At 48.2% G+C, this 26,352-nt stretch overlaps 1 protein-coding gene across 8 annotated transcripts in view; it reads right to left on the bottom strand.

The window, feature by feature from the left end:
* LOC105567351 (polypyrimidine tract-binding protein 1) overlaps positions 1 to 26,352 on the bottom strand; it is a 418,546-nt gene that overhangs the window by 163,546 nt on the left and 228,648 nt on the right. For 5 of the 8 annotated variants that reach the window (XM_012022161.1, XM_012022162.1, XM_012022159.1 and 2 more), the window contains one exon: positions 4,080 to 4,133. The exons of the other annotated variants lie outside the window; for them this stretch is intronic. In XM_012022161.1, the coding sequence (XP_011877551.1) occupies positions 4,080 to 4,133 (54 nt within the window). The remainder of the gene's footprint in view (positions 1 to 4,079; positions 4,134 to 26,352) is intronic. 8 annotated transcript variants of the gene reach the window in all.

The raw sequence follows: 26,352 nt of genomic DNA, 5'->3' as shown, positions 1-26,352 counted from the left end.
CACATCGCAAAGTTATAAAAAGAATGCGGTCTGCTTTATTCTTGGCCATTGTCGCAAACAAAAGCGAAATGAGCGCAGTAGGTAAAGATACTTTCGGAAACACCGCCGAAATAGAACAACTGTTCTGCGTGTAATCCGGAATTTCTGCAAGTTCTTTTATTCTAGCGTGCAATTATTTATAATAACACGAGATAGGATAGAACTATAGGATAAATGAGAAAAATTTAACGCTTAGTCATCGAGCGACGTCGTGGTCGAAACAAGTAAAACGCATTCCTCAAACAAAGCTACCATCTAATGCCCGATATACGCTTCGAGTTTATGCGACACTCTCATTCTAATAAGCGAAATTGCTTATAATAAGGATAAACTGGAGCTATAAATAAAGTGAGAGTAATTATAAAATAACAAAGGCATTTGATACGAAGGCTAGTCGTACAATCTATATGTAAAACACCCGACAACACGACGGTATTTTCACAGCCCTTTAAAGTCGCTCACATGCTGCTAGTAGGAAGTTGGTTAAAGGGCCATGGGCTGGAAGTGTCAAGCCAAGGATTCGCCCGGAGAAATGGTTTTCACGTAGTACGTCACGTCCTCGGAAATTCGCCGTCCAGGAAATCGCGAGGGCGAGAAACCGCCGTGCTGCGCGTACGCTTTGATGTCCTGGTGAACAACGTAAGCTCGCGACACAAAGGCGAAAGCCCCCCCTCCGAGAGAAGAAGGTCTCGGCTTCACAGAGGAAACACTTGGCGAAGAGGCGTTCTCACGCAGGAAATCGCCCGAAGATGAGAGAGAAACAGTCATCCCGCGGCATGTGGACTAGATATGAAATTCAGGCGCTGCAGGGGGTTATCGCGTGAATATTTCATCAGGATATTGTGCGAGCATGTCGCTGTCAACTGGAAACATTAATTCAGATTACTTCGATCGAGCCCCGATTTTAACCAGTATCATTAATGATTCATACTAGCGAATAATTACTATTAGTACGCTGAATTTGAGGTGTTAATCCCTTCATTTGTAATATGCACTAAAATATGTAATATTATTATCACTACTGATCAATTTCGCAGATTGCACGTTTGCACGATTCCGTGGAAAAATCTAGACCTTCCTCTCAACAGCCGGATATTCAGTGCGCGGAGGATCAACGACGCAAAGTGTATGCACGGAAAAAACAATGTAGCTGCTGTGGCTAAAACTTAGCAAAATAGGGACAGCTAATATTTTAGTTGTGATAGCTCAATATTTTGCTACTGTGCCTATTGTATTAGGTGCGACAGCAAACGGTTTGCTGTCGTAGCAAAATATTGAGCTATCACAACTAAAAATATTAGCTGTCCCTATTTTGCTAAGTTTTAGCTACAGCAGCTACATTGTTCTTTCCGTGTGGTATAAGGTGAAATGACAGGAGAAGAAAAATTTTTCGAGCACGTACAAGACGCGTGAATTCGCAGCGCCGGGAGGTAAAAGACGCTCCAAGTTACCCGCGAAACACGGGGAACTTCCAATAATGAGATGGAAAAGAGCGCCGGGTACCGGTAACGAGGAAATAAATGCTAATGGTCAGCTTGTTCGTCGGCAAGCCGGGAGCGTGTCGCGCTCTAACGATACCTGGAGGCTTCCGCGCCGATAAGACCCGTTGCCCCCGCAGGTTTACGCGCGGAATAAAGATAAGCCGATGCGTCGTGGCGCCGCGCGTTGCGTCGCATCGCATTTGCGGGATGCGGGTCGTAAGTCGGGGCGCTTGCATTTTGAAACAATTGCGATCGTTAAGACCACTGTGCAATGTACCGTGCACTCAATGATACGGTGGAAACACGAAACCGCCTGGAACGAGACGGATCTCAGAGGCATTATTAGGGGCTTTGAATATGGAAGGCTAAAGCGCACGGCCGCTGATCCGACGCGGCATTCCGGTTTACCGTCACTTTTGTGCCGCTGCCATATTCTCTTTCGAATCGCGCTTTTAAATCAGCGCCCGTGACGCGTGAGAGAAGTTGACTCGCTCGAATAAAACCCGGTGTAAAAGAACCGAACGACCGAACCCCCCTTTTACGATCGCGCGCGAGCGCGATCGAAAACGACGGCAATCATACGTGGTTAATAATAAATTCTGTCGTAACACTCGACGAAATAAAAGCGGTCTATTCTATTTCCCTTTCAATTTGTTGTCGTTCAAACATGTATAAACGTTACACCGGGATGGATGAAGGATCATGGCAATATTTACACGCGCCGGCCAAGTATTCCATTGCAACAACTGTCGCGAACACTACCGAAAGAAAAAAGAAGGAAGAGAGAGAAAGCAAGAGAGAAAAATTAGCCTCATTGTCAGCCCACCTTGAAATAACGTATAGGTAAAAAGAGAGAAAGAGAGGTAAATCCACGCATCGTCGAAAAAGCGATTTTCCTTCTGATATTAACGTGGATTTCCTACACTTTGTTTGACGCACACGTCATATCCGCCGTTCCACGCACTGTTTCAACCCCCTCGCGACACTCTTTCGTGCGTTACGGTGTTCTCGTGTGACATCTCTGACGATCAGACTGACAATATACAAACACATTCGTCACTGTCGCCCACGGGACGTCTCTTATTTCACGCCGGCAAGAACGGCCGAGACGGTAAAGAGGCAGACAGGTCGATCGAACGAGGGGGATCTCGATTTTTCTCCCGGATACCGCCGGTGTTTATAGTCGTATTACAGTACATTGTTATCGCGTCACGAATTTCCTCTTCCGTTTTACCTCCGGGACCAGTTTAATCAGCCGCGAGACGGCTTTCCGCGAGATCGACTCTTACTTCCTCACCGCGGGATACCTTGCGAAATATTAAAAAATGTTGAGAGAAGCTCGTCCGGCATCGCGCCGGGGCGGGTATAAAAGTTAACGGCGAATCCATTCGCGGTCTAACCGAAACTGCATCCGTCGTGTGCACCCGCGTGCTCGAAAATGCATAAGAGGCCTCAGACGCGGCGCACCGCTACCGTTTTATTTTCATTCAACGACCACCTTCCGATCCCCATTCCCGTGGGCCGTGGGCGAAACGGGAGCAGATCTCCGCTGGCTGTTTGCGCACGGCTGTTTCCATAAAAGTTTAATTAATTAAGCCGTCGTATTTGATTAACGCCGCAGGATCTTCCGCGTTTCACGAAAATTGCACGAGTACACGAGTGACGACTCATCGCGTTAGCGTTGGAAGCATGCTTAATAAAAGCGTCATGACATCAATGGATTAATGCAGTGAGCTGCAGTTACGTTACATTGACGCATTAGATCAGCTTAATAATACACCAGACTGCATGAGCGATGGAAAATATCGGCATTGACTAACTGTTGTTTTCAATACGTAAAACATCGACGCCAATATTTATTATCGCGCTAAAATGATTGATTCACGTGCGATTATATGTCCCAGCAGAATTGCCATTTATATTTAATGTGGTAAAGAGCTGCACGACCGAATCCACGTCAAATTTATTAAATTACGAAATTTATGTGTTGCGCACACAACGCACGAGTCAGATTTTGTTAAGTGATGCGCATATTTAACAATATTTCGCTATAATTAATGTCGTAAATTACAAGATAATTGCAAAGTTCAAATTACAAGGACAATAGAAGAGGATGGCGCGGACATAACGTTAGAAGGACGACAATCTAATTAACGTTCGTCTATGTGCTATTTTAAAATGAAACAAAACGGCACCTTCTATCGTCCGTCCCGTCCGCGTAATCTGTGATAGTTTACGAAGGCCATTTCTCTAACGTGAAATAATAACGGAATTAATGCAGGGGAGGAAACGAGGTAAATTTCTGCGGTAATTTTTGTCATGCAGCGAGATTATTAGGAGTAAGCTGGCGCATATTAAACCGAATGCCGCAGCCCGGCGGCAGCACGGGCGGAAGTCGAGATGTATCGCGACGTTAATTAAGACGGATGTGTGCCTGCGAGATATTAGGACCACTTCCCATATCCTTCACGCGCCACCTCGTCCCGGGAAGAAGAGTCTTTCGGCGGGAGGGCGGCAATACGCGGATAAAGCGACGGTGTACATTGCTTTGTGGCTTACCATCGTCAGGGACGCGCCCGTCCCGCGCGCGTACTGGAATTCCTGGACACTCACCTGGAAGCAAAAGAGAGAACAGAGGGTTAAATATACCGTCGCGGGGGTCAGATCGATGATTCGAGCTGTTTATCTAGGACACCGATCGCGACAAGGGTGTCAACGTGTCCAATTGTTTTATTATTAATTTGTGTCGGATATGTCAAAATTTGAAAACTTTTCGTTCGAACGTTGGAATGTGCGTGAAAATACACTGGAAAAAAGATCTTGCAACTGCAGCAACAATGTTCTAGGTACGAAAAAATAACTGAGATATACAGGGCGTTATGTAATACCCGCCTCACCACTACAGATAGTGCGGACTAGACTGAGTCCTAAAGTCCTCTACCATTTTGCGACACCTAGAAATCTAGCTGCGTTAGTAAGATATTTTTTTGAGTGCACAAGGATAGAAAAATGTAATAAAGAAAATTTAGATAGATATATAAGATCTGATCGAGTCATTGCGCAAAAACCAGCGGAGAAGTTAATGCCGCATCTTAACCGGCACCGAATATCGCAGGTCCATTAAAATCCTTGGTCGCGCGAGTTGAAGGCTTCCCTTTTCCGCGGGGTTAATTCGCGGGGTAAAAGCGCGAGCCCGGAGCAGATATCGATGATGCACTTGGCGAGATGTGCACGGCGCAAGCTATCTCGATCGTGCCATCTGGCACATACGGAGTTCGCGAGATATCTCGGCTGCGCGACCTAATAGCCAGATTAACACGTCGACAAGCGAACCTATCGACCAAATCACACATATGGCGTACAGTTTGCTCGAATCGCATCGTAGCGGACAACCTAATTTCCCATCGCCGTGTGGAAAATTCGCCTTACACGTGTCATTTGCATCACGTGCGCAAATGATAGAATTATGTAATGTAATGAGAATTACGTAATATAGACATAGTACGTGTTGCGCGCATTTTCAAGATTAATCTTTGCATCGCCGTTGCGTCGATGCGCGAATCGATCTCTGCCATTAAAATGTTGCCTCGCGCAAGGATGCGGCACGGGAAGTGCATCTTGTTTCCACGGAGCGTTGAAGAAACATCGTAAAATTCTCGTAACATGTGCACGATTAAAAAAAATAATTTGCAGATATTGCACGCTGTACAAAGACGTAAAAATAAGTATTAAACAAATTTTCAAGCTTACGCGTGCGCAAGTTGTAACGTTAAGAAGAAAATCGCACGGAACTTTCTGATAGAAACTAATAAAAGGGCGAGATTTCGCGGGATATCGTAAAGATCGTCCGGGTGCGATAGACGCGATAACGAGGAGAAACGTTCGGGAACGTGTTGATGAAGAAGGCAAACCGGAGAACGAACGGAAAGAAATCCTGCTGGATGTGACTCGGGCACGTGTTTGCGTAAATACCGAGAACGGGGAGCGTTTTACCACTCTCGGCACGCAACTTTGACGACCGGCTGCCCTTTTTTCCTCCGCGCGAGCCTCTATGCCACGCTCTTTGACATAGAATCGTCAAGGCGGAACCGTGGCGCTCCGTTATCGGCCATTCGGCGCACGCTCTCGCGGTGCGTACGTGCGACACGAAACAGGTCTCGCAGAAAATTTTAACGATACGCGCATCGGCAGAAAGATTCCGATCGGAACCATCGCGTCTAAAGCCAACGGCACACGATACTATTTTTCCTACTGGATTGCTTACGAGAGCCAATCAGGACGCAGAGTTTTCGATCAGGTGACTCAAAGCTGAATCCTGGTTGGCTCTCGTAAGGAATCCAGTAGGAAAAATAGTATCGTGTGCCGTTGGCTTTAGGCCCGGTTCCACCAACGTCGCTTAAGCTTAGCTCAATTCGTTCTTTGTCTCTTTCCAGCTGTTACTTTAGAAAGAAACAAGCGTGAATTAAACCAAGATTAAAGTTAAACGACCTTTAGTGAAACTGGACCTTAGAGTTTCACCAAACGTCGCTTAACTTTAATCTTGATTTAATTCATATTTGTCTCTTTCTAAAGTAACAGTTGGAAAGAGACAAAGAACGAATTAAGCTAAGCTTAAAGTTAAACAACGTTGGTGAAGCCGGGCCTGAGTTGACCACGTAAACGAGACTACCTGCATCGACACTCATTGGCACGAAACTCGATCGACTCAATTTTGTCCCCGGGAGAAAAAAACCGCCATTGTGCGTCTCCCAAAACTTGTTGGCGAATCCACGAGTACGCGCGATGTCACGGGAATTAAATTTCGCCGTGCGTTAAGGGGTGAATCCAACGTCCTATCGAATTTCAGACAACGGCACTCTTCATCCGAGCAGTCCCCGCCTCCGTCCTTAACAGACGGCGGGGGTTTGGGGAGAAAATTTATCAGGTGATGTTGCGCGAGGGAAAGGGCAATTTATCTTGTTATATTAGCAAATGGATGATAATGACGTCCCCTAAGGAGGGAAATTGTCGATGGAATCAACGGAAGCAACGGTCGGTGTTTACGCGCAACCGTGCGCGTACACGATCGAATGTGTGCGCGTGCGTATGTATGCGTAAACACCTTTGTGAGATTAAGCCAGTTTGCCTGTCCGACGTGTAAGTATACGCGTAGAGCTCGCGTCGGTACACATTGCGTGACGGGTGTGCGAGCGTGCACCGAAGGCTGGCATCCGTACAAGATACACGTAGAAATGCTCCGCCGTCCTGCCGGCAGCCTTCCAATAATAATTGCGCGAGCAGTTCGCATTGATAGCGGTAAATACGTCGACGGCGCCATTACGTAAGTTGAAGAAGCGAGAACGCTTCGATTAATTGAGCCTTGGCGGCGCGAACGGAATCTTATTTTTCCGTCAATCGTAAGCGGACTATCTTCCATCGGAACTTTTAATTCGTTCAATCTCGAGAGCGGGCTCTTCAATTTAGCAGAATCTTAACTTCCGACTTACTCGAGCAACTATTTAATGAAATTTGAGAAATACAAAGCAAGCGAGTGTCCCCCTCCCTCCTCCCCGCTCCCCTTTCCCCTTGAAATTCTTTTTCGCGAGAAAATCGCAAGAAACACGCAATCGGCCGATGACGCGCGTGCGTGCGGAAGGAGTTAACGCGTGTTTCCGTCAAGTGCGCCCGTTCGCAGGAGTGTGTACACAGTCAGTTACGAGCGCCTTACGATACTAATTGATGTCGGCTGACAGACAGACGAGACGGCCGGATCAGCCGTGGAAGCGTACTGGCGCCTTCACACCCTTCCGCCTCACGATAGTCTTCGACTTCTCCTCGCTTCCGCCTACGAGCCCGGACTCGCTCGACAATGGACACGCCACTAGGAAGAATGTCGGCGCATGCCCCGGCAACAATGCGCGAACAATGCCGCGTAACGACTTTGGCTCTCCCCCTCTCCTTTTCCCTCTCGCTCGCTCGCGTAAGCACAAATTGGCGTCGCGAATCACGGAGAAAGATGGACTCGACGCAAACTTGTTTCGAGAAGAACCGACTACTCACTCCCGGCCAACACGCCGGTCTGATAAGCGATTCACGTCACTCGCTGCGTTTTCTCCGGAAATGCGAAAATGCTCGCCGGCGCTCAAAGCGATGCCCCAGTTTTTTCAACGGTATGCGCGAACAATCGAATGTGCAAGCTTTTTTTTTATCTCTCTGAAGGAGGATTTGAAAATGTCGGGCCAGCTTCGGGGGAACGATAAAAAAAAAGAGATAGCTTGAATTCTCCGACATGTTAAATATCAGCGGACAATCAGATTCTACCAGTGCGAGTGAATGAATTATCGTGTGGTTATTTACTTTTTAATTGCTATTTATATGTAATGTACTGTTTCGTTATTCCATCGTTAGCTCTTACTCCGCGGCAAAATCAATTGACGAAGTCAACGGAGAGCGGGAATTACTGTCGAAGTACTTGAAATCTTTGTGGCATCAAATTTTCTCACCGTGACCTCGTCGAATTTCTTGTTTCTGACTTTTCCCATGCGAAATCACACGTGGCAAGCAGGGAAAAGACGGGTAACTGTTCAGATAGGTGGTACAGAACACAATGGACAGATAATAGCCGGGATTGATGGATTGATAGGAGAGGGGGAGGGGGGGCCTCAGCTGCCGTAAGGCGATTGCGGCGGCGCAAGGAAATATAATTTTCCGATCTGCCGCCGATCGGGAGTCGGGAGGAGCGCGAAATACGTATCTTACGAAGCAGCAAGAAAGGAGTAATTCCACGTACACAGCTACGTGGGCTGCCTCAGTGTGAGGTATTAAGGTACGCGCGAGGGACGAACGACGGAGGAGATAGAGAAAGAAAACGCGATGAAGGATCAGAGAGCGAGCGCGGGCGATGCAGCGAGGAACGAGAGGGCGGAGGAAATCGTCCCGGCAGCTAGATGGGCTTCCAGGATCGACCTTCCACTCGAGTAATGAGAAAATCACAAAAGACGTGTCACTTCAATGGGTCTCCGGTATCTGTCGCGTCTCCCCCCCCCCCTCTCTCTCTCTCTCTCGCTTGCTCGCTGGAATCCTTTTTCATTCGACTACCACCGACAATCTACGAAGACCAGTAACCTACATCGGTTCTGTCCAGAAGCTTATTATCGAATTTTATCCTTAAGAGAGAGGAATCATCTCGTATAATGCGCATTGTTGCGCTTTCCGATTGATTAATCTGACGTTTTCGCGTCCCCGTCGACATCTTATTACAGACTTTCCGTTACTCTGATATAAGAATAACCGTGTCCACGGATGAGCGATACCGCGGAAATAATTCACCGCCAAACTCGAAAGTGCCGAATAATAACGTTACAAACGGGGACATGTACACCCGTCGAACGCACAGAGCAGAATTGGACTGCAAGCTCCTTCGGAACGGATTTTCGAAATTGATTACGATTACAGACACCGTTTGCTCGCTACGCGATCTTGCGAGACGGCTTACTCGTGCGCGCTTAAAAGCGTTCAAGACGCCACTGACGCGCCCCGTCGGACAAGGCTCGAAAATCCCTCGAAAGAATTCCGCGGAATGATCAGGGAACGCTGGTTAATAATACCGACGAAAAACTGTTTAGTGGGTCGATTTATTCAGGGACACGTAGCAGCCATTAATGCGCGATAGCACCGGCTGATCGTAGACGGCGATACCAAGAGATTTAAGTATCGGCTGACTGGGCGGTTTCCAAGGCTTCCCCTCTGAGCGGGGGTGGCAACCATCTTTCCAAATGGTTTATTTACCCGTTTTCGGCTCTCGTTTGCATACGTACGGGGGTGGTTCGAATTTTTAAGAAAATTAGCTCGCTAACGCCGGAGTTGATCGGCGGCGCGATACCGCGATCTTTTTCATTCCGGCCGAGTATCTTTTTACGCGATATTTGCACAATTCCCATGGATAAGAAAAGCCAGTTCGTTCGGTGAACAAAACGATATATTAAACGTCCCGAGAATATACACGGGGGAATTAAATCAGCGACTCTCGGTTAATAAGTTGATTGCGAAGAGTTCGACGAGCTCTTGCCTTGAAATTTCAGTCTCTCGCCGAGCCGGAAATTTTAAGAGCCGCGGCAGAAATTAGAAATTACATCTTCCTCAAAGAGAATTGACTGTTTTAATTTACTTTGAGAAATCTCGGCGGTTATACGCGTTGTTCCGGGGCCACCTCGTGCATACATCAGATACGAAACTGCCAGCGGATTACTTTTATTTCCACAACGAAACGCGTTTAAACGGAGGAGGTAAACGAAGGGAAAAGGAAGGACGTCAAAAGGAGGCCGCGTTCTACGAGAGGAAGGTAAGAGCAGATGGATTTCATACAAAGAGCCCGTTATTTCATAATGTACGTGGATACTAAACGGACACGCGATGGACGTTAACGCGCACAGGCAAGGAATGCGATGTAAAAATACAGTCGGGGAAAAACAATACGCGTCTTCCCGTTCCGACCGCCGTCGCCGTCGCCCCGTTACACCATTCCTTTTCGCTCCATGAAACAAACCCTGGCTTTGAGATTCGCCCGCGATACAAAAAGGAAGACAAAAAGGGAAGAGATAAGCAAAAAAAAGACGATGGAGAAACTGCAGGGATGCACGAAGGATTACGTCGCGGTGTGTCTTCGCGCTTTTACTTTGACTTTCTCTGACACGAGCAATCTCCCCCTTCTCTCTCTTTTTCTTCCCCCTCCCCTCTCTCTCTCTCTTTCGTTGAAATGGAGAACGGAATATTTTCGAAATGCCACGACGACCTGTAGCTGAAAGTATTCTCTATGTACGAGTATCTGCTACGCATGTCAGCCCATCTCCGATTTATTTCGTATGAAACGCTCGGGTGCTCGTTACACTCGGAAACAACAAGCCCTTGGGTTAAAAATCGATTCAGCTGCAGAATAACTTTCAGAAGACGTATGACTTTACTTGATAAAATATTTGTCTCGGAAGATGGAATTTGGCACAAACGTGGTCGCGCGTGCAATCTCGAAAGATAAAAATCGAAAAACACTATTAGCTGGCTCGATATTACAACGTAAAGAAATCCGAGTGCAATTACACTCGCAGAAGTAAAAACATTAAAGTCAAAGAGGTTGATATCAGAATGCGTAAATAAATTACACAACCGCCAGCGATGGTTGTCGCAGACGTAATCATCTCGGTGTACATCTTAAGTAAACGAGGAGAAGATAAAATACCGTCTCTCTCTCTCCCTCTTTTCCGACTTTTTCTCCGTTTTCCATCGGGCGATGTTGTAAGAGTTATTGCCAATCTCGTTCAGTACGCAAAACGAATCTCCTTTGATGTCTTTCAGAAACCCTGAGATTGCCTAGAGGCTCTCTGGTCGAACACGTTTTCAAAACTGTCCGACCTTTGAGGGGAACTTCACATTACTCATTAAAAGTCTGATACCTCATTAACTATCACTGAAATTAAAGTCACTTTTTGTAGCTTTGCATTTGACTGCCAAATGCGAGGCTTTACCGCGCCCGGAGTTCAACTATTTCTTTATGGACTTGCGTATCCCCCTGCTATATATTCGGGTATTGTCGTACACGTCGGGCTTTAATCTTGAGATAATTTGATTGCTTTATATTAGAGAGGATACATATAAAAGAAGAAAACCCCATTTTACAACGAAGACTCGCCACTGTCGTGATATCCTCGGACTTTCAACGTTTTTATATTTACAAGGTTCTGTGTTCCCGAACCCCCCCCCCCCCCGATATAGATAAGAGACGATTCTTATCAGTGAGCCAGCAGCGATTCGTCGAAAGCCACTCGCGGCATTATCGAGGCGTGGATCTAAATCAATTTTTTCTTTGTCAAACGCGTCCGAGATCAGGATCTCGGGCCGGGCTTTATTACTCAACCGGGAGAAAACGAGCCACGCACAGTCCGAGGGGTGAGTTACCGAAGCGAAATCGCCTCGCCTGGTTCCGGCGGTCCCTACGCACGGCGTAGTTTACGGTGTAACTTTGTCGGGCGGCTGTTTCCGCGGGTATATCACATCGTAAAAGGGACAAGTTGCCTATTCCACGACGAGGGAGGAGCTGTCGGCTCATATCGCGACAATGTCGAGGGTGGCCCGCCCTTCCTGCCGAACCGATTTCGGCACGCCATCCACCTTCCCCCCCCCCTCCCTCTCCCCGCCGCGGGATGTAATTCCTATCGCGACGACGATAGCGTTCAATCGCGTCGAGCATGCGATCATTGTGATCGAACTAATCTACGAACTTTCCCCGTAAACGTACGATTTCGAGGCGCGAGGGGGAGAAGGCAGAAAGAGGGAACCTGTAAAAACCGGATCGTAGGAAACGCCGGCTGATAAACGCGGCCGATAACGCCGATGGCACTGGTAATCGCGGCGCTAATCGTCGAAGGATTTCGTCGGGATATTCGGCGGAAATCGAACTTTTCTGGATAGCAACGTTTCCGAAGCCCGTGGAGGGCTCCTCTTTCCGTGCATTGGTGAAGGTGTAACGATTTACGTCGCGCGCGTAAGGAAATACAGCTGCTGACAACACAATCAGCCTGCAGCGAGACGCAGAAAATCTTAACTCGATGTACAATAGAACAATTAGAATAACTTAGTATCTACATCCCTACCCTTCTACGTTTCCTTACGACTTCCGTACTTGACTTCTCTGCCATTTATCGCCTATTCTGTGTTCTAACGCCGATGACTAGACACGTTGTACAGAGAAGTCTCTGACGTTTGACATAATTTTACCCCTTTAACTCTGACGAATCTTGTAAGTTTCTATTTTTATGTCTTAATTTGTATATAAAAAAAACTTAATTTTAATTTTAACTCCTGCTACGTAAGATCGTATATTCTCCTAGCTTACATATAGTTTGTCTGTTCTTCAGACATTTGCGGGTAAGTTTGTTACTTGAAGAAGACCAATGTTATATTGGCTGAAAGGTTGCGAATTTATAATATGATAAAGAAGTGTCAGTAAGGTCGTTTCCACACTTGTTTTATTTCTTAACTTCTCAACTGGCGTCAATAAGTTGCTGTTGAATAAATGTAGCTGCATTTAACGCATTCTAATTAAGAAAGATGAGCGGATTGTTTGGCAAGGTACAAATCACTCCTAAACGCGCCACGTTTGATATCTCGATTTCGAATAACCTCGCTGCTACCGAATGAAGGCTACAAAGAAGCCTCGCACACGCAGAGGGAGAGAGGAGAGGAGGGAGGGAGGGAGGGAGAGAGAGAGAGAGAGATATCTCCGGTACCCTATTAACGAGGCAATTAATAATAATGGGGCACGAACCCCCGCGCAGCCACACCCAATTACCGTCTCGTTCTACGGGCCGCTGTATTATCCGTTTTAATTAGTGCAACGCTTTGTGCGATGCTCGCTAATAGCGATAACCGGCAGCCGATTACTCCGGACTCATCAATATTCCGTTTTGCCGGCGTTGCGCCTCCGACCGGCTTAGAATTTCGCGCGGAAGCGGCAAGATCAAAGTCTCAAGTAGAGATCTCCGTGCCTGGCCAGCCCCGCTCACAGGGAATTAGATCAATACGTGATCAACCTCATTTACGCAGGTCGTCGCGTTGTCGGTCTCGACGATAATCGAGATTCGCGTAGCTCGGTGGCGATGAGGCTCGCGTAAGATTCGCGTGCAACATTTCACGCGCGAATGCAAAACGGCAAATTCGGATCGCGAGGCTCGTGGGGTTCGCGATCCGAGCATTTCGCTCGTTATGCAGATACAAATGTATTACGTAAATAGGCTCGAGGATTCTTATTGGAAACGTTGGCTGACAATTAAGGGCCGACGAATTTTTATACCGTAGCTGCGTATTCAAGTAAGAACTGAACGATTCGCGCCTGTTTACACTTGAGTGTAGCACTTTTAAGCATACCGAATATATCATTTTTATACTCGCTAATTTACAGATATCACTCGATATCGATAAATTTGTAAATTGACAGATTGCAAAATCTTTTATGCAAACGAAAAAACGCGATGACAAATTTTTTAACGCAACACGATATCGTTTTCAAGCATTCATGCATATACCTGACACGCGCGCGCGCGCGCCCACACGCAGGGAGAGGGGGAGGGGGAGGGGGTACATACGCACGTATGTATACTTGAAAGAAATAGAGACGAGAATAACAGCGATAACACAGATTCATCGCGAGGCTGCAATCGGCAACGTCGATATAAATGGAAGCTGATACGAAATCAATCAGCGAATTCCCGTCGATTCGGGATGGCGCCGCGTATGTTCTCGGAGTCTATTATTTACGTATCGGCAGTGCGAAATCAAATGATCGACGGCGCAACAGAGAAACGCGGAATTTCGTTTCGGCGCCCCTCGCGAGAGATGAAGAATGGCTCGCAGCCCGTGTCCGGGGGTAAAAGCTGGAAACGAATTTCGAGGCGCAGCTTCGCCGCAGGCGACGGATCGAAGTAACAATACCGATGATTGCGGCCATGTAGTTAGTACCGCTTAGAGGACCGGCTTCGCCTCGGTATTAGGTTCCGATCGAAACTGGATAAAAGCTCGTTATTGGAATTGTCCCGGCCGACGTACAACGAGAATGGTAACGAAACGTCGAGGTAAGCGCGATTTTTAAGTTTGCGGTGCACTTAACCTTGTTCTTGCACGTGGTATACACGTGGAAAACGATATCGAGATCCATTTCTTAAGGATCGTCTACAATAGACGAAGTAAGCCTGGCATAAGAAGTAAGGGTAGAAGTAAAGAAATGAATCATTTCCATTTCTTTTACTCCTACTTCAGCTCTGACGCTTACTCTTGGCGAATTAGAGCGCAGTTCGACCAGTGTTTCAAATATTTTAAAAAATTATACCTACTTTACCTTTTACACTGAGATGTAAAGGTTAGGCTTTCTTACTTCTTGTTGCTTACATCCAATGTAGACGGTCCTTTACATTTTTAGAGAGCCACTTTTAATCCCCGCCACGTGTACCGACTCCTTTCTGACTTCATTTTGTATACCGTCCAAATAGCGTGTTTCAGTTTGTTCATTACGCTTTGTTTCATATTTTATTATTTGCCCTGCGAGCAAACGATAAATTTAAACACAAGTCGATGTAGAATAACGATGTCAGAGATTGACGTAGAGAGAGAAAATGTGGAATTATTAATAACTGAATGAGATTTAACTGGCAACGTTTAAAACACAAGATGTTGATCGCAAAATAAATACAATTTCACGATGCGTTGCATTTCCTATTTCTCGGGAAAATAGTCCGTGTAATAAATATTACACAATGAGCGCCACTGCACGGGTCAACAAACTACAAAGCAGGCACGGTAAACGAGAAATTTTGCATTATAAATTGCACGCAACCGTTATTATACGGTAAGGGCATTATTACATAATGTCATAATAGTAATGTTGCTATTTAATTCAGTGTTTACGAAACGCAATTTCATAACGCCGCCAGTGTAATGAAATTTAATCAAAATGACGTATTAGACGCTCAATTATTCATGACAGCGATTATTATTATTAACAAGCGGTGGAGTTTCATCTGTCGCGTGAAAGACAGTTCGTTCTGCGGCGAGTCGTGCAAGGAGGCGTTAAAAACAATTACGATACGATGTTGCATACCGGCAACTTGAATCTCTACCAATCGATCAATCAACCTTTTCCTCTTGCGCTCGTAACAGCTGCGATTTTGAAACTCAAACGATACGCAAGCGATAAGTAAGCAGCTTGGGAAACCGTGAGAAGACGACTTCCTACTTAAAAAATTTAATTTTTTAAACTAATTTTTAAATTGTGTTAAATTATATAGTCATTAAAAGTATATTCAGGTCATTCAAGTTTATTCGTGGTCCAGATAACTCGCTGTCGGATTATATCGGCTCGCCCATGGTGGAAGTATACATGTATACATCATGGACTCGCCTCTTATACCAATGACGATCTTTGGGGATGATTTTTACTTACGAGAAAGACTAACGCGCGGTCGCCACGTCGCGGCAGTGAGTGGTGCTAGTACTATATATTCAGGTTAACGTTTATCAAATCCTATGAGAGAATCAGGCGCACCGGATCAGGCACGTGTCAGGAATTCCTTATTAGGGCATTCCTTACTTTCTCCCTATCTGACCATACATAAGGCATGCCTGATTTCATTTCTACCCGGGGATATCTGACTAGCGAGTATCCCCTTGTACAACGTGAATCAAGCTTTAAACGCGGCCGCGTTCGCGGGGTTGGAGGCCTCCCTGACAATGCGACGCCTCGTATCTGGGTGCCGTATCGCTAACGAGAGAAAGAGAGGAAGGAGCGAGTCGAGGCAAGAGAGCGTAGGATGGAACGGAGGTTGAAGCCGACGTCGCGGCCTCCGGCCAATGCGAGGCTGATAAAGGCAAGAATGAGCGCCGAGGGGGCCGCGCGACGGGAGAGGGTGACGCCGCGTGCACGGAGGGGAGGCCGGTCGGACGCGGGTGGAGAAGAAAGAGGAACGGGAGCCAGACCAGGAAATCGACTTCCCCGGGCTGGCTGGCAATGGCGATACACGATCGCCAATTGTCTCTTGCCGCGCTAGGCATACGCTAACAATGCACTCGCCGTCCGCGTCGCCGCGAAATGTAGGTAACGGGCGCTCCAGAGTTTAATTAAACTCGCGGCGAAAGTCGGCCGTGGTCGCACAGCTATCCCTCGAAATCGAGAGCACCTCTCGCGGCGGCCTAACGAAAGACCGTTTTCCCCCCACGGCAGGGGGCGGTCGTGTTTTCCAGTCGAATCGCCCGATCGATCTTCCATTCGTTTACATTTCGGATTCAATCCCGCGAGATTCGGCAGATTTTTCACCGGCTGACGTTCACACGGTGGACATACGTTTCCGACCCGGCGCGGTGCGGCGGCGTAAAATTAAACGCTAAATAATACATAACGACGGGCGAAGGCATAAAGGGAACGTAGGCGGCAGGTAGTGAATTATTTCGCGCGCCGTCTCGACCCAACCGGGCTCCTCCTCGATATTTTTCCAGATCCAAACGCGCCGCATCCAGTTACGGACGGCCGGCCGTCGCCAGCCGGGATCGATCACGCGGTCTTACACGGCGTGTTCCACATGCATATTTCGTGCACCCTTTCCTTCGGCCGGCTCTCGTCCGCGCGTTAGGTTACGCCGCTCACGTCGCCCCGGCCATTCCTCCTTCGAAATCCTCGCTCGCTCTTCTGGGAGCGCCGCAGGATCCAGGACAGTATTCATTCTTTATCCCCCGTTCCTGCGCCACCCGAGGCCGTCTTATTCCGCCGGTTACGTTCGCCGTGGCAAAGCCGACTCCAATTACATCCGGGATACCGGAATCCCGCCTCGTGCTCGCCCGGCCGGGCAATTGAAAAATAATAGAAGCTCTACCGGACAGAGGCCGTCCCTACGCAGCTTCTGCCTTCGGTTCTCCCCCCACCCTCTTCGTTTTTTTTCCGCTTTTCTCGCATCCCCTTTACCCTGGACGAAACTCCCTGTGGGAATTAGCAGGATACGCGAGGAGAGACACAAGTCTAGGGAGGGGGAGGGGGGAGTAAAGGACTCGGGGAAAGAACCAGGGGCGAAACGAGATACCTTTACCGAGAGCGGTTAAACGGTTAATCGATGTCGGCGGGGGCGTCGATTAATCAAAAGCGGCACGAACCACGAACGGCAGGTGTCGTCTCGATTTACAAATGGTCCTTCGCTTATTTCGACGATAAGCGGATACTTATTGGATGGTTGGTATCCCGCGGGATCCGGCAGGGTCGATTATCCGAGGGAGAGGAGGCGAGACTGGAGAAAGAGGCGGTGGAAACGCCTAATCCCCTGCGGTTTTCGTTCAACATATCCCGCGGGAGACGAGGCTTGCGAGAGAAATCCATTTGTAAAATCCATTTTACCAGATTTCATTACTCAAGTAGAGAAAAACAACAATCTCTCGCACGCACGGTCTTGGCGTCGATACTCGTGCACGTCGCTTGAATTGTGTCGCTCTCTCAAAGTCAATCGGATGGATTATCACTGAAAACGGTGAATAGTCACTCATTTACAGTTACAAGTATACCACTGCAATTTTCAGTAGTACACATGCGACTGCAAATCAGATATTCACAGTTTGCAGTGATAATTCACTCGTTCACTTTTAGGTTTCAACAACGTCGCTTCGCTTTAGGCTCAGCTTCAAGTTCTTGTCTCTTTCCAACTGTTAGTCTAGAAAGAGACAGACGTGAATTGAACGAAGATCAACGTTAAGCGACGTTTGGTGAAACCGGGCCTTAGAGAGCGGGAACAAAATTTGGTTCAATCGTTCATCTGTGCTTAACCCTGAAACACGCACGTGGGTCTGACAGACCCCTCGCACTTTAAATACCTGTAATTTTTTCAAAGCCGAACGGATTTCAATTTAGTAAAGCTGGTTGTTTTCGTTTAGAGTTTCCAGTTTATAAAAATCTGCATGGAAAACTGTTTTAGACAAATTGACAATTATAAATATAAATTTATGGAACACACTCTTTGGAGCAATTGAACCGAAAATACAAATGGCGAGTCTGTCAGACCCACGTGCACGTTCTAGGATTAAATTTAAATTTTACACGTCAGCGCAGCGACCTTCCGTTTCTCTCGCGTGTTTAACAATTATTTTATATACAGTGCAAATTGATCAATGAAACTGGTACGGTAAACAGTCTATTTCTGTCGTATAAGTTTCACCGTTGAGGATTGTTGCGGGAAAAAATCCTGCTCGATTTCAAGCGGAGAGGCTAAGAAATATCTCGCGGATATAAGTCGGTTACGTAAGGGAACGCTCGAAGGTTTCGATAAACGCGAACAAACAGCGGGGATCCCGATCGTGTCGCTGCAAAGCGCCTCGAATACGTCACACACAGCATACATCTCCGGATCTCGGGATTTGCGGGATCTCGCGGGCGAGGTTCGTGCGTACGGGCCGAGAGGAGAAGCGGCGGCTGAAGAAAAAAATGACAGGACGAACGGGTGGGGGGGGGGGGACGAAGGGGGCGAAAGGATGAAGAAGCGGAGGACTCGTGATCCCTGTCGGCGAAGCAAACGGACAGCGAAAGCGGGCGTGAGTCCTCGCGCCCTCGTAAGATATATTTTCTATTTCACGGCGAACGTGCGTTGCATTCGTCGCGCGAGCGCGACGAGAGAAGGCGCGAGAATCTTTCCGGCGACGTTGTATCTGTTACAATTGCGCCGGCGGCCAGGTATTTCTCATCGACGAACGACGGGCGTGAATACGAAAGCAGGGGCGAGAGCGAAGGAGGAGTCGGCTGGCGAAAGATCCGTTTCCCCGCAGCCTCGTTAAAACTTCGCTTCGCCGGGAGACTCGATTTCGCGGTATATCGTGGGATCTGTGACTAGAAGCTCCATCGTTCCACCGTTAACTCCCCCATACAGCATATACCAGTGGCAAATCATTAAACTGTCGCTCGGGTAGGTTAATCCGTCACGCGAAAAGATGGGGGTTTGCTTTAGACCGGGGGGGGGGGGGTCGTCGCTCCCATTCGTGACGTAAACCACGCGTCGGTCGACGAGGGACGGGCAGCTACTGAACGTTAATTATACTGCGAAATTTACTTAGAAATATGACGAAAGGGGCACGGAAGACGGGCGAAGCCCGTCGACGACGGGAGGGACTGGAGGGCTCGGCGTGGGCGAGACAGAGGATCCGAACGAAGAAAGATAGACGAAGAGACGGTACGAGGGAGCTGAACGTAGAATGCTGGAAACTACCCCGGAAACTAACTCGAGGGCTTAAGGAGAGCGGGGTCCCGGTTGCCGGAGACGGCCGAAGTTTGCCCCTTGATTAGACATTTATGGCAGGGAGTTGTAAACGAGCGTTACAGACATTAATTAGCATTTATTATTCATCATGGCGTTCGCCACTTTCAATCAAATCGACCCGGGGAACAGTTAGCGATGATTCGCTGCTCGAGATTCGCGCGATCCGCGCCCGTCATTCTCTAATTATATCACATTACCGTTAATCGCCGGTTAAACGTTCCACCTTCTCCTTATTTAGCCCGCGTCCAGGATCACCATTTCTAAATCACGTGACTGAGAATGTCTGTTAATCGGTACTTCCTGTACGGTTCAAACGTTCGATTCAGCCCTGAGCATACTCCGCTCTGGTCAAACCGAGAAGCGACAACGTATACAGGGTATCCCGCGATTCGAGGACAATATGATTGCAGCACAAAAGTTCGTGAAAAATTAAGTAATGAAAATACACAACATGTTTTTTGTACAAAGTAATATGTAGGAGATTAAAGTGTAACGAATCGTAAGCATTGGTTAAAGACTCATCTGTCATCTGTCGGTGATCGACGATGTGTTCGATATCTAATAGCCATTGCACGGACGACACATGGACAGATGATTCTTTAACCAACGCTTGTGATCGATTGCATTTTACACTAAAAAAAAACCACTTTATTAAAAAATGGCATACACTTTCAATTTTTCACAAACTTTTATGTTGCAATTTTATTATCTTATTATCCGAAATCTCAGAAGATATGACCTTTGGATGATATTCACTGCAAAAACTTATTTTCCCCCTTCAAGTGCAATAACTTTTCCATATTTTTCTGTATAATCAATAATAACCAAATTATTCGGGGTGGCAGAGTTAAATGGACCACCTTGTGTGTGTGTATATATATATATATACAATATATATAAAATTACGCAAAATGTCGTGTCCTGCGGTCTTTAGGACCGGCACGCAATCGAGCGCACCGCACTCGTCCAACCGTCCACCCGCCCGGCCGTCCGCCTCCCACGGCACAATGCACTTTGACAAACTTTGTGGCCAGCTTTGTGGACCGCGGAAACTGCATCGGCGTCACCGATGCGCGCCCATAAAACTGATCCATTACAGACGCAGCCGATATGGTTTCGCGGCCATAACCGCCGCTCGGCAACAAAGCCTCTCCCCCTCCTTCGCCCTTTCCATCCTAAAAGCAGCCTTTACAATGCGACGAGCTTAATTGGTTTGACAGCCGCTACGGGCACTTTCATACTTGACCCTCCCCTGACACCGGGTGACGCGCGTGTGCCTCGCCCTCCCCCGCGAACCACCCTTGTTCACCCCGGGATCGCGCATCGGAGATGAACCGCGCGTTTTTATCGTTTCGATCCGCGTTTCGGTGGCGCGCGTGATAAAACATAAACATAAAGAACGCTTTTTATACCCGGGAAGCAGCCGGACAGATAAAGCCCGCAATGAATTCGGACGTTTCGAGCACTCGCTTGAATTTTAACGCGTTTTAACACGAACGAGACGTATTCGCGTTCGCATATTTCGCGACACCACGGCTCGCCACGGAGGCGTATAAACAACAGCCCACGTGGAACGTCGGATGCTGAGCCCCCCGCTCTCTCCGCCCCGTCGACGTCATAGATGCACCTCGAGGTGGGGCGTTGTAGCAGTCGAGGGACAAGGGATCAGCTTCACGGAGCACCGCGTGCAATCCACCCGCGCACGCTCCACCACGCGCGCAGTACCGTGAAGATTTACGCGCGTGCTTCCGTGCACGCGCATAAAACCCCATCCCCGTCGCCCACCATCCGTGCGCGCCGCGCTTGTCACTCCCTCGGCCCAGAGATCGCGCGGGGTGGTGCGCCTGCGCGCGCGCGCGCACGATGCGGTATTTCTAGGAGCACGTTAATTAATAATTTAATCGAAGAGCCTGTTTCGGTCCTGCAGCCCCGGGTACGTGTGGCGCGGGCTCTCTAATTAAAACCGACCTGGGCCGCGCGCACGCACGTGCACGTAGGCGACACACACCGATTCCCGTGCTTCCCGTCAGCCCCGGCACCGGAGGAAAATAGGGGAATCACGATGTCCACTCACGCGGCTAGGAGGCGGCCGAGACCCGCCGGTGTATTAAATGCATTCCACGCGCGAAAATCGCCTCCCGTCTTGGGCGTCTCGCTTCATTTTAATCCCCGTTATGCACGAGCGCGGGCGCTATTTATCTTCCGTTTCGTTTCCGGTGGCTTTGTCATCGGGACGCCGCGGTGAGGGGAGCTCGCGGCGGAATGCACGGGGCCGCCGTTGTTCGTTGGCTCGCCGAGAAATCTCGCCGGCGTGCGGCGGGAATCGAAAGATTGATCGATGGGCGCGTTTAACGTGCGTGTGTGCGCGCGGAGGAGGTGTCGTCTCGCGGCTGTCGATGTCTTGCCTCGCGCTGACGCGTCGAACGCGAAACACCTTTCTCGCGCTTTTGAATATTTAGCACGGTGTTACATCAAAGCGGCGATAATGAGCCTGCATGATAAATATAACGTAAACCGTATTACGAATGTATAATGAGCGCAATAATAATAAGTACTGAAAATTTAATGGCCGGCGCGCCCGCGCGGATGTGTCTGTAATGAATATTGTAAATTCGCGTAATGTGATTTTGTTCAATTTATAAGCCGTATAATATGTAATAATTTTTCGTGACGCTACTAATGACGCGATAACGTAATACGTTTCATCCAATCGTTAATGGCGCCAACGGCTGCCTCGAAAGGACACGTACGAGCGCGCGATGGGTGCACGCGAGCATTTCTATCGCAAGTATCGGCGCAAGTGCCCCAGGAGCGGGAGTGTAATTTCTACGTTACGAGTCCTCGGCCGGCAACAAACTGCTCTAAGTACGCCCGATGCCTCGGCGCGCGTAATGCGCGCGTATATCCCGCAGTCCGGCGTCGTCATAAAGGATGACCATTGTCCCGCGTGATTCCCGGTTTATCACCGTGTAACTTAGTAGAGAGGATAGAGAGAGGAGCCAAGTACCTATTGGTCAAGATGAACGTTTATACGATACTCCGCCCGGGATGCCGGCTACCCCGGGCTGTACGACCGAGCATTACTTTCCGAAAGCTCGGGAAATAAATCGCGGCGAACTAAAATTTCCAACGCGACGTGCGCTTAATGCGCACTAACGCCGCGATATTAAATCCACGAGCGAGGGAAATGTGCGCGTAGCGCGCATCTCGGAAGCGCGGAAGAATTATACAGGGGGTCCCAGGAAGAAAGGTCAATATTCTGGAGGGTGACGGTATCGGTCATTTTGAGCAAAAATGTTCGTATGAATATACGTCCCATTCCCCACTGTTTCCGAGATAGAGCCACTTGAATGTCTCGTGTTTTTACTCTTTTTTTTCTGTACACTTCACCCTTCAGCCAACCTCATAAACGTCTGCGGGAATTCACTCTTATACGTCCGTGGACCGTTGTGCCGGTAACGTTGCGGAAATGTTCAAAATGCCTCGCATATTCGCAAATGTCGATTACCGTCGACGCTCTCCTACACGCAGAATCCCGAATCGCGAACAATAAAATTAGAAGTAACACGTAGTGTTTCTTCCTTGTCAGTAATTTTGCAACTGTACATTCAAATAGCTCTATCTCGGAAACAGTGGGGAATGGGACGTATATTTCGATGAACATTTTTGCTTACAATGACCGATACTATCACCTCCCAGAATATTGACCTTTCTTCCTGGCACACCCTGTATATTTCATAAATCGTGAAACACCAAATTTCGTCCGCGCGCATTTTATACAATACATATTGCACAAACGGCTAGAAATAAGCCTTTACGGGTGTTTGCGCCTAACAATATTATTGCGTGAAATTTATGTACGGTCTTCAGCCCAGCGCAGACACTACGCGCCGTTAATGTCGATCCTAAAACGCGGCCCCAAGCTGAAGCTCAAATGGTACAATCACATAATAAAATTGACAGCTTCCTTAGAACCGTCGCAAAGGATGTGTTGCGAAGCATATCACTCCAGCCACTCTCTAAAAGTCAATCAGTGCATTATCACTGAAAACAGTTATAAGTATATAGCACTAAATAATTCGGGCATATCCAACCCGACCATACAAGACTTATTCGTGTTACACAAGTATCGATCACAGTTCACTTACATTGTGTGCGCGTATTATCGTAGTATGTTGAGATAATTATATCTTATCCCCTGTATTGTTATCATATCAACTCCTATCAAATCATAATGTTTGAGCTCCGACCCAAAGTAGTTGCGGGTCCGGACATAGACAGACGCAGCCACAGGCCGCGCCGTACGAAGCGAGTGCCGTTACGGGCGAGCAATATAGCGTGGCCAAGTATTCAACGAGATTTCATGCGAGCATTTCATGCATCTCGGCTCGTTACCGAAGGGACAAGCGGGCCGACAGGGACCGAGGGAGGATGGACGCGGCGCGTGTCGGGCCTCGGTGTTTTGTAGCCAGAAGAGAGAACGAGAGACGGAGAGGGTTAATGACCAAGGCCACAGGCTCGTAACAATGCATCCCGCGGCATTTCTGCGCGCTATTTTGCAAGTCTCTGCGAGGGCATCGCTCGGCCCCGACGCGCCGTAAACCGACGCGGCACGAGAAGATTTCAGCAGCGGAATGCGCGCGCGGGCCAGCGCCCGACCGATCTGACACCGCGCGCGATATTAACGCTGCTCACTTCGCAATTATGCATGCGACAAGCGATTGGGAGATATCCTATCCGAAAGTGGCGGATATCGGAAGCTTTTCGCGCCGATTACATTTTTACTGTTCAAAATACTATAATGAATAACGACAAACAAGATAGGATCACGCTCGTGGAATTATAGGCTTTAGGCTTCTAAAGAAATTACTGCAGTGCAATATTTCATCATGTACAACAAACGAAACTTAATATGCTCGAGTGTGTACGTGAAACGTAGCTAAAACGTCCTTTTAGCGTCGGAAGACACAATAGTTTGAATTAGTTGGAAATAAATTGTCCTGGAAGACGTAAAGTGTTGTACAGTTGCTATTACGGTCAGCAATTACGGAATTAAAAGATCAATTTAGTAAGTAGACCTACGGAGAAATTTCTGGAGCAAGACTCTAAAGTAAATATCGCACTTTACCAACGGTACGCCGAGCTCCCTTGGGACTTCCTTAGGAAGGGACGAGACGGAGACCATGGAACGATATTAATATGGGTTATATACGTGACGCATGCCCCAATTCTCTAAAAGTCCATTAGAGGAATCACGGAACGGTCCAGGGGAGCTATCGTTCGGCCGAAGTGCAGATGAGGGGAATTACGGCCGTCGCGTAAGAGTAGATTTCGAAGACTAACAAATCAACTAAATAAAACACGAACGAGGGACAATTGCGCCTCGCGCAAGCGGAAATAGCGGACGATGATCGAATGTCGGGTGGATAAAAGTTGAGATGGATTAACAGCGATCGAAACGCGCCCAAGTTAAATTTCTTTCGCTCTCCGTGATATTCGGTAGGATTAAATTTCGAAGCTCGCGATGTTCTGTCACTTACGTTAATCACGGATCGAGAATTACCGCCGCTCGCCAAATTCGGTCACCCAGTTGCGGGAGAAACCTGATTACGCCATCTCCACCAGTTGCCTTGACCATAATCTTCAATTACCTACCCGCATCTGGAGTGATCTGCACGTTATTCCCCGGCCGGGGGAAAAAAGGAAGTTTCCCCGACGATTAAGGATCCCTTGCCTCTGTGCCGCCGAGAAGCACCGCCGCTGAGACCACTTCGGACTTCCGCGCACGTTTCAAGATGAGTTTTGAAATCCCACAGTAGTCGAGTTAAGGCGGGAGGGAGCGAGGGTGGGTACGACGTATCGCTGGCGGTGGGCTTATCCCCGGGGGACACGGCGTTCCGTGTTGCCCCCCTCCCCCCCCGGATTCGGACTCGGAATTACTTCCAGTCAGATAGGCCGGAGAACGGACAGCGGGACCTAGGTGGTCTAATCGCGTTTACACGGCCAATCCGACCTGGGGCCTCGCGTTTCGTCCGGCAGCGTACGCTATCGCGCGGCATTCGTTTAATTTTTAACCACGCGCCGTCCACCGTCGCGTTCCACTCTCGAAATTACGTTGGGCGCGTCCCACAGGCGACGGGGCTCTGCACGGCGCGCTTCGAGAAAGGTAAATGAACCGGGAGTGACACCAAGTACCGCGCAACCGGACGTAGGTGGACATTCGTTTGCCGATTTATGCGATGCAAACAGCCGCGTTCTCAGCTCAACAATTTTGAACGAACTTTACAGCTTCTACCGCGTTCTCTTATTTTATTAACTTTATATATTTATTTCTTGTCCTTTCTTAATATTCGACTCTCATTGCCCTTTCTCACATAGAATATTTACAGCCTCTGAAAGAATTGACTGTTCATTTTCGAAGAATTATGACTCTTTGCCTCTTATCGATCAAATTGATTAGCTTCGCGAAGGACGATATACTTTTGACTTCGAGAAAAAGAGGAACGCATGTACGAAATGGCAAAATACGGCTTGTGTGAAACCATCGGCGACGTTACGAAGACTCGATACTCTTCGTGAATGAGATCTATTCGGAGCATGGGCTCTCGCGTGAAGAGTTTCACGGGGATACCGCGAAAGGAAGAGCGCGTTATCGAAGCGACGGATAGATTCCCGGAAAGAAGAGTTGCCTTCCGCTCGGCCGGAGTAACGGGTCGAGATATCTAATCGAGATATCACGATCCGCATACGCTCGAGCGATCTTCGACTTCCGTAGGACCGAGGGGCAAACGAGGAGCGAAATCCGTGGCGCGTAAATTTCCAACCCCCGTTCCACTCCGGGCCCCCGTTCGAGCGACAAGGGGGGGGGGGGGTGAGGAGAAACGGGAGGGAGAGATGTTCTCCCGAGAAACTGTTCGAGGATGCACCTTCGAGCGTGAATTTCTTCGACTCTGGTGACATGCAAGGTATCGAAGGAAAGACGAGGGACCGAGCGGGTGAGAGGGTGAGAGGATGAGAGAGGGGGGGGGGGG

Source organism: Vollenhovia emeryi, unplaced genomic scaffold (assembly GCF_000949405.1).
Source record: "Vollenhovia emeryi isolate VEMERY1.0 unplaced genomic scaffold, V.emery_V1.0 DF939138.1, whole genome shotgun sequence".
In the NCBI taxonomy this organism is placed as follows: Eukaryota; Metazoa; Arthropoda; class Insecta; order Hymenoptera; family Formicidae; genus Vollenhovia; species Vollenhovia emeryi.
This window is presented reverse-complemented; position numbering and strand designations above follow the sequence as displayed.